The following is a 12,879-nucleotide window of genomic DNA, read 5'->3' as shown; positions in this document are numbered from 1 at the left end:
GAAGTGTACCTCTGGTGCAAATTACTGACCTCTGTCATCATTTTAAGTGGGGGAACTTGCACAATCGGTGGCTGACTAAATACTTTTTTGCCCCACTGTAGATGAGGCCATATTTAGATTATATTTGCACAGTCACAATGCTTAAATACTGTATTTTTGGACCCATTTATCAAGGTACTTGTCTTGATACTTTAACCTGTAACAAATGCACTGGCATTTACAGAGAAATGTTAAAGCTGCTGGAAATGTTACTCAGAGCACAGAGTATCCCCTACCATTGAAAAGCAAGGGTACATAGGTAACAGACGCAAGTCCGCTTCTATGAATACATCCACTCAAAAAGGTTATGCTAATGACTACCAATGGAGCCAAAGGCCATTACACAGCTATGCAAACAATGATAGCATTGAAGCTACAGCCAACAGTTGTTATTTATATTAGCCAGCAAAGCTAAGAGAGGTTACATAAAGATAACTTAAATGCAGCAACATCAGGAACACAAATGAATATTAGCGACAGTTTAAATGTCATGTTATGTAGTTAACAGAGAGAAAACACCTACGCTTGCTAATTTTCATTGAGAGAAAAGGTCTGAGATACTCTTAAAAGCCATAGCCAGTTATATTATTTGTATATTGGCTTAAATATCTACTGAACTAATCCAAAATGACTCAGGGTTGCTTTACTCAGAAGATGGTAATTGCTGCTTGTCTGTCACATGTAAACACCACTTTTTCCCGCGCCATGATGCATTTAACACGCCATTTTTCATCACGTCAGACAGATTGGCAATAGGACAACGAGGCCTGGCACAGCACCACCAGTATGTTTCGTGTGAAGGGAAAGGCCAGAGCATTTGTCTGATTTGGACGAGCCGAGGTATGCTGGGAGGAGCAGATGTACAGAGAGCAGCTCGGTGACACCAGGAAGAATCCAAACGGAAAGCTTTGCCATGCCAAGCTATTGGGCCGAACATAATATATTCACCCCAGAAACAGAGCCCTGACTTCAGGCCGAATAACACAGAGATTCATTAGACTTGTTTCAAATTTCATTTGGTACGTCTTTCCAATAGGAGAGCAAAAGATAGAAACTTCTAGCTTATGTGACAGATGTATGAAGTTATAGTGTGCATATGTCCAAACACTGTCCATGGTCACTCCAGTTAAACCAGATTTACCTGAGCAAGCCAGTAGGGTAATTTACCAATTGTGTTTATTACCATTAAGCATGAGTACTGGAACCAGTATTAAATAGGCACACACAGACACCTAGACAAAAAGGTACAGCTATTGATATTTATGCAATGTTAATATATGCGATACCAACATAGCTGACATTTTAAAATTCCTAAGTGTCACTGGTAATGACACTTAGGGTCAAGGGATTATTCTTGATGTTGCCATGTTTCTCTGTGCTCTACTGTCATGGCTGACAGAGCAAAATGTTCAAAGGTTTGTGCTCACTTTACTGTATTTAATGAAAAATGGAGCTCAGTGTGATATTCCGCATGTAAAAGGTTAGATGCTCTGTAAAAACCCTGACACATATACAAATCTGACTTTAAACTAAATTTGAATCAGTGCAGTGTAGTTGGCTGCTTTAGGTCTGATGCTGATGAGATTTGCCAAACTGTTAAAGCAACTGTTTCAACCTCGAGTCAAGATGAGACTGTTTTGATGAAGTTAGGATACAGTTAACATTCCTTTTTTAAAGCGTATTCAAATGATCTTATCCTTTGTTTTTTGGTTTTGTTTTGGGGGGTTTTCAGAAAACCAACAGCCCCAGCTTACACAAAGCCGGTGGACTATGTAATCAGACTCTATGCATAAAAATTGCCACTTTCCATATATCATTAGATTTGGAAGAGGCAGTAGCTATACCCTCTCTGTTGAGCAACAACACCTGCAGGTAAGAACCATAACAAATTCAGTTTGTTTGGGTTTTTTGGACATTTTCTGGAATGCACTAAAGGTTACGACATCCGATTTCTGAGGAATCTCGATCACAGCACTAGCGAGTTGGATCATAGCATGAGCTGAGAAAGTTAAATTGCAATACTTTGAGAACTTTAGGGGGATTATCCCAGCCCTTGACCCTGGAGGAACATTAATAAACACCAGCACATCTGCTTAGTAGGAAATGAAAAACATCAGTGACTATAACCACCATCATGTCTTTATTTTATAGTAAAATGTGGAGAGTAGCATCGATAGGAGTATTTATCAAGTGAGGAAGTAATATCTGTCACTATAATTACTATAGTTAAACGTGAGGCTTCACTATAATTAAATGTGAGATTGTGATTCAAAAACCTTCATCAGGCTGTGTGTTGCTGTGAATAATGCTTTGACCTGTCGTTGTGTGCATTAAATGTGCTGCCAGGTAAGCTGGATGAGTAATGGCACACCTAGGGAAACATTTCTGCCGGCCTCCATCCTTCTTATTACTGATGCACTTGCAAAAACAAACCCTGCAGCAATAAACATAGTGAAATTCATTCTGTTATAAACAATAGTGTCAAACTAGGCAATGATGTGGTTACACAATCACCTGGGACATTTCATTAAGCTCGTGAGCATTAAAAAGAAGTGAAGTGATGACCTGGAGGACTGAGAACCTTCACAGACATATTAAAAAGAAGTGATTACACAGAAACATAAGCCCAAAGCATTTATCAGCAACCCCTGTTCTTTCCTATCATCCACAACCAAAAGCTCAATCCAGCCAGGCAGTGGGCTCCATCTGACTGACCGTAGCAAAGAGCAGGGAAGCACATGGTGACCTACCATCCTGGAGAGGACGAAGAAAAGCAACATACCGAGGCTGCCGGGCCAAGCACAGAGCACAAGAGCTTTATATGTTTCCCAACCATGAAAGAAATCCACAATAGCTTGATAGCTACGTGGTAACAGCAGATCGTTCCAACCAGTTCCATGGATCAGTTTTGGAAAGGCGGAAGAGCAAAGCTCATATCCAATCATATTCATTTCTAACAGCCTTTTTATTCAGGTTTAAAACTGACGCTGGCTGGTCAAGTGAGATGACATGACTGAAAAACTCTGCTTTCCCTGTCAGCTGCTCAATCCCTCATAACGTTATGTTCACTTGATGGGAAGCTTTCATTGCACTTGCAGTGACCTAACATTTTCTACTAGCATGATCATAAATGGTAAATAAAATGGTAAATGGCCTGTATTTGTATAGCGCTTTACTTAGTCCCTAAGGACCCCAAAGCGCTTTACACGTTCAGTCATCCACACATTCACACACTGGTGATGGCAAGCTGCATTGTAGCCACAGCTGCCCTGGGGCGCACTGACAGAGGCGAGGCTGCCGAACACTGGCGCCACCGGGCCCTCTGACCACCACCAGTAGGCAACGGGTCAAGTGTCTTGCCCAAGGACACAACGACCGAGACTGTCCAAGCCGTTGAATTGAAACATTGAATGAGTTGAAAGAAAACAGCAGCGCTACTGACAGTTCAGCCTATCCTTAACAACTCACTTGAGTATCAGTGTCATAAATCAGAAGTGAGCTTGTCTAACTTTTCAACTTGTATCAGACTCCTTTCATTAAGTTTTAAAGCTTCTTCCATAGTAAATAAAGCTGGACGATTCTCACTTGACATTGACACCTGAGGTAAACGGTGGACTGACTCTGGGGCAGATCCAGGCCAAACAGCAGCAGAAACACGCCAGCTGGCGCTATGGAGTATGACATGTTTATAATGTTTTGATCTCTCTTGGGTAAAAATTAAACATGTTTGTCCTGTAGCAGCCACTGTAGCTAGGGTTATGCACTTGAAGTGTGAGATGTAAGATAACCGAAGCCAGTTGACTGCAATCTACTGAAATGTAATTGAAACATTTTACACACTGAAAACTAAAACAGAAGACTTAATAAAGCAGGAACACAATGTCCACTTTAAAGTTGCTTGAAGAAATGAGCTTGAAAGAAATTATAGTTAGGAAGCAAAACAGGGAATTCAATATACTTGTACTAAAGGGATTTCTACCAATCAGAACCATATATTTCAAATGTAATTCACAAATCCACTTTCTCATTCACTTATTCAATTTAAGGTTACAGGGTGCCGAGTCTAACACAGCTTTCATACAGTGAAACGTATTTTACATCCTAAACAAGCTGCCAGTTCAATGCAAGGCCAATCCAGAGACACAGACAATCATTCGTGCTTACAGTCACACCTATGGCCAATTTAGAATCACTAATTAATCTAACAAGCATGTTTTTGGACTGTGGGATGAGCCTGGAGTACCCACAGAGAACCCATGCAGTCACACGAAGAACATCTCCACACAGAAAGGCCCCAGCCGGCTGATGATGTGAACCCAGGACTTTCTTGCTATGTGGGAAATCAGCTACGAGTGGTTCTAAGTACTCCCCCACTAATTCAATCTTCCTAAAAATACACTTTTACCTGTTGATGAATTCAGTTCATATAGTAGCACAGGATTTTTAAAAATCTAAATATAACCCTGAAGATGTTTTTAAACACCCGCAGAGAGAAAGAAATACCTGAAATCTTTCAGCGACTGGCTGTGTACAAAAAGGCTTGGACTCACTGATTAGATGCTTCTCAACATGTGGGTTTCTTAAAATTATCCTGACCATTAAAAGCAACTAAGTGGCCCAAATCAGCTTTCAGGAGTTACAGTATTAAAACCACATGCATTAAGATGGCATGGGTCATTTATGGGTGGTAAAGGAGGAAACGCTGTTTCCCAGTAAACTCATTACGAATTGTATCAAGCCAAACACAGGAAGCACAGAGGATCCCAGTGCTCGGCTATCTAATCAAGGACTTGAAATGGACTGTGATGGGATATTGGACGCCGGTCAGCAGACTGCTACAGCAGTGTGAAAATCAATCGATCATATAAGGGAACAAAACAAACTGGACAGGAATCTGTTCCCTGGAACGACAGGCTGATGTATTACAAATAAATCTATGGATGGGGCTCAGACCACTTTACCCCAAACAAATCACAGAGTTTACAGGAGGATAGGTCCCATGCAAATGTACTTCAAGTCTGGGCAATGAAAGCAGCACAAACAAGCAATAATAATGACTTAATATAATAATGCAGATGTTGAAGTTTATTTCCTCCAAGCAGCTCAGATGACACTGCTGAGTTAAATGTTTTAAGCAGAGCCTGATTACTGGCAGTAATTTGGAAAGGAAGACGTTTTGCGTAGGGACCTGAATTTCTTCCACATTCTGCATGCACTTGAAATACATGAAATAAACAAAAGCATTTTAATGCGTGTCAGAAAAGGGGGGGAAGCAGAAATTTGACACCCTATGCTACCAGCGCACTTGTTTCTCTTCTCGCTCTGGCTCCTTCTTCACGTTCCTAATCTCCAGGAGCTCTACTGTATCCTGTTGTTTCTCTGGGCATTAGAGAACAATCAATTCCAATCTCAGGTTTCTAATGAAGCCTCCCATTGAGCCATACAGGTCTATTAATGGCATGAATAACTTATTGATGGCTCTTCTGGACCTGTGCTATTACAGTATTATGCTCCAATGCAGCCGTATTGACGTTAAAGCTCCCGAACATTTTTTTTTTTTAAAATAGAGCCGATGCTGCACCTGTTCAGGAGGCAGACAAGTGGAACTATTCCATCCAATTTAAAGAAGATGTGGAAACAGAGGCCAACAGCCTAAAATAACTGTCTTGAATTTTGCTATGCTTCACACTTAAACATGTACATGTATCTGGCCTTTTACACTTAAAGTGACACATTTACAGCACTAAAATAACCAACCATACCCAACCTTAAACCTGGAGAGCGATATCAGTAAAATGGAGATGGGGGGCACTATCAAGAGAATCAGGTCAAATGATTTTCTTCAGCTCTTACATACCACGCACCAGGAAACGATCTGTTTCATATGCATTTGCACTTCTGCAAATACTCCGTGGTCTAAGCAAGGAAGCTGCTTTAATAAGGGTGTGTATAATGCCAAGTACAGGCCCACCACTTGTGAGCACTAAGTGCCCCAGACTACTTGCAAATCACAGCAGTCTCACAGAGATTCATACTCCAGAGGTCAAACACTGATTGATGACATGCACTGTCAGGTATGTCCCAGAAATGTTCAGCTCTGGAAGCATGTGTCAAACTATTTTGTGACTGATTGAGACATGCATCCTGGCCTTGCTGAAGAGCACATTTGGCGACAAAGATTCTGTAGTAAAGGTAGAAAGATTGCTCTTGTTTGCTAAAATCAGAGCAGCCATGTTAGCGAGTCGACTACTCACCGTAAGCCGTCATGGTTCCAACATACGGACCATCCATGACACTTTGGTTCTCCTCAGCCAGTGCTTTGATGTAGCGCTTGCTAAGGTCGAGGATCTGCTGACGCAGCACGGCACTGTTCTCGTGGCTGGCTCGCTGCTGGATGGTGAAATGCAGCAGCATCATGCCCCAGATGAAGCCGAAGCTGACCAGGAAGAAGCCCAGCTTCTGAGAGGACAGTTTCCACAGGAAAGGTGTAGCCATGCTGACAGGACAGAGACTTGGAAGAGCTGGACTGACTTTGACTGGACAGGGGGAAAGATAAAGAGTTGGGCAAGAGGAATCAGGAGGGCAGGCGAGGCATATCTGTGTCAGTTGGAGCGACTCCGGCAGTTTTTGGAGGGTGGCATGCAGCTCGTCACCGTCATGATTTCCTTCTTTGATCCACCCTCACCGCTCAGTAACATCTCAGGGGGCAGAGTCCAACCTGCTGCAGAAAACACAAACAGAGAGGAAGGAAAGATCAGGAGTTAGGTAGTTGCTTTGCTAAACTCAGATAACAAGGGAGTTGCCTTCCCTACCCCAATCCCACATGACCATGATTAATTTAAAACACTGATAACCAAGAGAGGTTTGGCAGTTTGAGATATAACTTACAGTAAACTGAGGTGGGGTCCTATTACAAGCATGCACAACATACACACACTCAGCCACATGCCCATATGTAACTAGCATGGAAATACTTCACTGTAAGTGAAGATGCAAAGTTTACCAAAGTAAACAACAAAACTACTTCAATCACCCTCACCCAGATAAACATGAAGATTTTAAAAAAGCCAACAAAGGCAAAGTAGCTAAAGTGTTAGCTAAACCTATCCCGAGCTCAGAGCCAGCAGCCTCAGTATGAGCCTCGGTATTAGCAGCGAAAAGATTAAAGCAGATAATGAGCAAAACTGTGGAGATGACAACGAGAAAATGGCCAATGTCCTGTTATTTGTTAAAGTTAAAAACTTAGTGAAAAATGATGCAACAACACAACATTTGTTTTTTTGTGCACCGCAACTCCTATTCAGTTAAATATTTGTAGTTGATTCAAGTAACAGACCACTTCAGTTGTTTCAGTAACGTCCTGGAGTTTTGAGGTAACTATGAAGTTTAAGGCATGCAATTTAGTTGAACAAATTCTTGAAAATGAGTAACTGGGTGGAGGTGCTTAATGTTAGTGAAGCGTACTTCTCCTCCACTATTAGTTTGAGAAGATCAACCTGTTTCTAACTGCAGCAGGCCACACACAACGGAGCCGGAGCACACCCAGCTGAAGGCTGCTGTGCTCAGTGTGTGGAGGCTCATTTAACGTGGCATGGTAACACACCAAATTCGACTAGTAAAAAAAAAAAAAAACAACAGAAAAAAAAGGAAAAAAGAAGACAAAGAAATGACTTTAATGCTTCTGCGACTCTTGAAACAGAAGCAGTCTTGTTTAATCCAGATAGTATCGTGTGTGACTGATGTTGCTGTGTGAATGTTTATGCAAAAGGGTGTATACTGTCCCTGAAATAAAAACATTTGAATAGCTTACAATTTATCTTCCTCGCTGACAGGTGAGAACACAAACAGAATTTTAAACCCTTTCACTTTTTGTCATTGCACTCTCATGTTCGCAACACGTTTAGAGAGGGGCTCAGACTTGGTCTGCGTGTGGGGTCGGACAGCAGTACGTGAGTTTGAGGCGTACAGGTAAACACAGTAAGGCGAGACAAGCTGAGCTACAATTAATTCATCAGTTAATACGGGGCCTGGGTTTCACTAACATTTAAATTATTAATCAACCAGTTGTTTAATAATTGTCTAAAACTTCCAACAGTCTGAGACAGTCTTGCCTTTTCAGCAGCTGTTTGTGGTGCTGTACTAAATGAACTACACTTTTTTTTAAGCTCAGTTGTTGATATTCGTTTAAAAAAAAGAAAAAGAAAGAAAAAAGTCTACTATTCAGAATAAATTCACACCTGAGTTTGGGGGACACAGACTTTGAATCTTTTCAAGTCACAGGAAAAGAGAGTTTTTAGAACTATTTCTTCTCGTTTTAAGTTTTTAGAGCATGCCCGATGAAGAATATCAAAAGCCCATCACTGAAATCCAGTCAGCAGAAGTTGTACACATGTGGCATCGTACCTTGATGAATAGCTGGAATGCAGGTTTGCACATAGCCCGTGTAATCTGTCCAGTCAGCAGCCTGTATATGCTTCTTGCATCAAACCGCCCTTCTGCTGTGCTTGTAGTATCGCTCATTTTGTGAGATAACCTGCAGTGAGATTGCGTGACGACTTGCGTGACGTGTTTTCCTGGGCGTCGTGTACCTGGAGTCTAGTTTTGAGCGATGCTTGTAACTATACATTTTAAGATGCAAGTTGTAATGGCTGCTATTTTCTTTGCGATTATTTATTACGCGGCGTGCTGCTGGGAAAAGCCTGTTTTAACGTTTGAGTCTAAGGTTTATTTGGAGCACCTGACGACTCTTCTTTGCTTCTCATCCGTAAACTCTCTCCACACTCTTTCACGTGATTCTTGTGTATGTGGTAGAACAGGTTTGCTGTGTTTGAGTCTGATATGGGGTCCAGTTTCCTGCATAATTTCCATAGTACAATCTTCTGGTCCGTGTCAGACTTTTCATAACCAAACCATGTCCATGCTACAGAGGGAGCCCCTCGTTTAGGAATAAGGTCCTGGATTTGTTTTGACTGGTCTTTCTGTTTGCCATCATCTCAGTTTATTTTAAAAAATCTCAACAGGATCTTCAGCTTTATTGTGAAAGGTTTATGTGGAAAATAAACAAGCGGATGACGGAGCCACACGCTGGTTTTACCGTCGTTGTTGCTAACGACAATGCATAAAAACAGTCACTTGACCATCAGTAGTGTAGATATTTTAAATATAAGAGAAAGGGAGAACTTTAAGAAATTAATATAGCCACTAAAGCGACCATCAAAACCATGAAGAAATATTGCCGTGAACAGTTTATTTTGCGACACCATGAAACAAACGAAAGCGTAAAATGAAACAATAGACGTTTTCATATCGTCATCCGATATATATCGTTATATTGAATAGCTCTACACCGAAGCCATATGCTGAGTTATATTAAAGAAAAGATAACAGAATGGAGCTATAATAAGAATAACAGGTCACCTTTAACCTGCAACTCCCGCGCTAATCTTAGCAGAATATACTTGATGAGAGTACTGAATACCCCGATTATTATTTACAGCAACAGGAAATAACGTTTATCAGAAACACACATCATTAATATTAATCTATGCTGGTGCCTGTGTGTGCTGTAAACAAGCAGCTACCAGATATCTTATTAACCAGCATTTGCGTGCATGCCTGACCACATGAATGAAACCGAAACAAACATCCCTTTTCTGATTATAACGCATTGTTCTGTTCTCTGCCGTGCGATCAGCTTCTTGTAGAGAAAACCTCACCAGGCTAATCAGCATAAACATTCAACTCTAATTTGCTGCACTCCCTGGCTTTATAGCTAGCTGAACATAACTGCGCCATTATCAGCAAATTTGGCTTTAACCATCAAGCTTTTGCCCATAATGTAAAATGAGGCTGCCCTGCAGCACTTTTTGGAGCTGTTAAATAGTTCAACAAGTATTAACTGACGACCTCTAGGCAATTTCTGCTAAGCTAAATAAATGCCTCTGGCTTTAAGCATTATGCCACAGCAACAACAACATAAAAAAACCCCAAAAAAACAAACAAACAAAAAAAAACTTTACAGCACGCAGTCAAGCCAAAAGAAAAAAGATGTGATGTCATCTGCATTCAGCCGCTGCTGCTGTAAACGAGGGTAAGTGTGAGGAGAGGATTTCTGCAGCCTTGCTTCTGAACTGCGTCTTTCTTAGACCCTTTTAGAGCAGCTCTAACCAGGTCAAAACCACAGCCGCTTGCATGAATGCAACACTTTGAAAAACCCCAATACTCTTAACTACAACACCACCTGCTCCTGCCTATATCAGAATTACTGAATTTGTTGAACATTTACAGAGGAATATTCGTCCTGGATCTAAAGCACAGCAAAGATGGATACGCCAGCAATTAAGTTCCGAAAGGAAATCATCAGCACCTTCCCAAGAAACACAAAAGGCAGCCACACAAAGGCTCTTTTCACCTTCCATCCATCAGCTTCATAAATAGGTCAGAGACAGCTGCGAGCAGCTTCCAGCAGGGCTGGAATCTCACTGCAGGTTATGACACACCATAAATGTTCAGTCATTTAGGACGAAGGCCTGTTTTTGCTTTTTGCGTGCACAGAAATGGTTTTATACATTTGTACAAATATGACATTGTCAGAAATTAAGCCAATTCTGTATTCTGTCTTTCGGACATTTACTCGTCCAATTTGCTTTGTGATGTGTGCATAACGGGAACGACAATTAAAAAAAAGGCAAGAAAGAAAAATCTCGGTACTTCACTGTGAATTCATAAGACAAGCCTTTGGCAGCAGCGCTGGCAAATCTGCAGTGCTGATAACATCGGATGTCTCTCGCTGCTCGGGACTCTGTTGGAGGAGGGCACGAAAAAAGGCTGGCAGTGCTCTCTAGTTGGGCGCTGACAAGCATGGGAAGCTTTGGGGCTGTTTATCAGAAAGGTACGCTGCTCAGACAACCCCGTGGTACATCGCTGTAAGATGCACGAGCCAAAACCTACACAGAACACTGACTCAACCGCTTCGGTTTCTGAAAACACACATAGTCCCAGTTGGTGCCAGCTCTCTCGTCTGACCTGATTTCCTGCATCTATCCATCTTATTTAACTCTGAAATCCATAACCCCTTTGTTAGGAGGCTTTCTGATGTCCTGTGATCCCTAGAGAAAGGAGCAATGCAACCATTCAGCCCCCAGTGGTGCATATATTGCCTCTCAGTTGCCTTCTGGTTTCTAATTCAGGATCTTAATTAGTCTGGCAGGGAGCCCCCTGGCTCTCACCAGCAACAGCCCACTGAAACTCGGTGTGATGACAGCCGGCTACGGTAGCAGAAAATATGATCCGTGGCAACTTGAGATGATGACATAACTACTTGCTGAATGGCCATTTCATTGTTGGAAGAAATGGCAGTGCATCAAACTCTGAAGGTTCAAGAGGCGACGGTAAAGATAAAAACAACTGAATCATTCAGTTCTGACAGAAATCAGTGTCCTCCCAGAGCAGTGGCAAAGTTCTTTATCCTGCTGGGACAAAAGCAGTGAAATTTAAGCTTCAGCTGTTGAGCTTAAAGCAGTGTGGATTAACCCTATGTGCTCCGGGTAGACCTGGCACTGATATTAGACTTTCAAATGCAGTTTCTGTGGTGGCATTTCTGCATAGCTGCAACAATAGCAGCAAGTTTCACATCGACAGAGAGGGTGAACTGTAACAGCTAAGAGTATGATGGTGCCGATGACAGAAAACAAGCATCCAAGGCAAACTTCTAGTTGTCTAGCTGGAATTAAAACTTTGTGTTAAAAGGATGAGGACTAAAACTCACATTTCCATAAAAATAGGATTTCCCACGATAGAAAGAGGCCTTTTTTGGCCGCTCCCTTGAGGGAGGAGTATTTCCTCCCAGTCTCAAACCCAGGACCTTTTACGCATTAGGCAAACATAAATATAGATTGTTTTTTATAATTTCTGTCCCCTTACTTGATAAGGTTTCTGCTTTCTGTCTGAAGATTAACAGTGTTAACATCAACTGGAACTGCTGTTTGGCATCTTTCCCCCAGAAAGTGTTCTTCATCAGAGCCACATTTACATACTTTAAATATGTTTGAAACGAGTCTAGCTATGCATCAAATGCTGCCCAGGTCAGTATTCAGTCTGTGTGTGCAGCGCTTCTTCCCCAATTCCACAGTAGTGCAACTGTTATAAAAACAATTAGATCGCTGTAAATATGCGGGGAATTTCCAACTACATCTGAAGGCATGCATTGAATTCTGTCCAATAGCCTTAAGGCCACTGCTGAAATTCAAGTCGTGAGGAAATATTATAATCTAAAAAAAGACAGTGATCAACAACAACAACAACACTGGCAAACACAGACCATGAGGTTTTTCTTTGAGGGAGACGTCTTGAGGGTGTGTGTGTGTGTGTTTTACTGTCAGAGTAAAAACCGTAAATAAAAGATAGGTGTAGCCACTGTTACCTTACCCAGTGGTTTCAAAACTCCGGATCTTGAAGTTTCAATGTTAGCATTATGTCAACTGTCATGTTTTTTTGAGGCCATGGCCATATTTAGAGATGCTCGGCAGTTCCCAGCTAATGTTAGCAAGCTTAATTAGTAATGTGCATATACAGCAAGTGCTAAGTAACAGAGGAATAGAACCTGGACCGCATGTATCTTGGACACACTTCAAACCAGAGTTGTTATAGTTTAGCATTTTGTTATTCAATTGTATTTTGGGATTCATTTTCAATATTTGTCTTAATTCAATTTAGTTACAGTTCATTTTCAGAATGTTTTTTTCTTGTTTCAGCTTTTCAGAAAATCTTTTTGTTCTAGTTCACTATAATAACCCTGCTTCAATGGCCCCGAACTTAAACCTTACAAGTATCAAAAAGAAT

General features: G+C 41.4%; 1 protein-coding gene across 1 annotated transcript in view; it reads right to left on the bottom strand.

The window, feature by feature from the left end:
• Positions 1-12,879, bottom strand: part of mgat5 (alpha-1,6-mannosylglycoprotein 6-beta-N-acetylglucosaminyltransferase) — a 111,797-nt gene that overhangs the window by 88,895 nt on the left and 10,023 nt on the right. Inside the window, exon 2 of the mRNA XM_005739888.2 lies at positions 6,294-6,760. Within this exon, the coding sequence (XP_005739945.1) occupies positions 6,294-6,534 (241 nt within the window). The 5' untranslated portion in view covers positions 6,535-6,760. The remainder of the gene's footprint in view (positions 1-6,293; positions 6,761-12,879) is intronic.

Source organism: Pundamilia nyererei, unplaced genomic scaffold, assembly GCF_000239375.1.
Source record: "Pundamilia nyererei isolate P.nyererei 1_Seehausen unplaced genomic scaffold, PunNye1.0 scaffold00094, whole genome shotgun sequence".
NCBI classification, from domain to species: domain Eukaryota; kingdom Metazoa; phylum Chordata; class Actinopteri; order Cichliformes; family Cichlidae; genus Pundamilia; species Pundamilia nyererei.
This window is presented reverse-complemented; position numbering and strand designations above follow the sequence as displayed.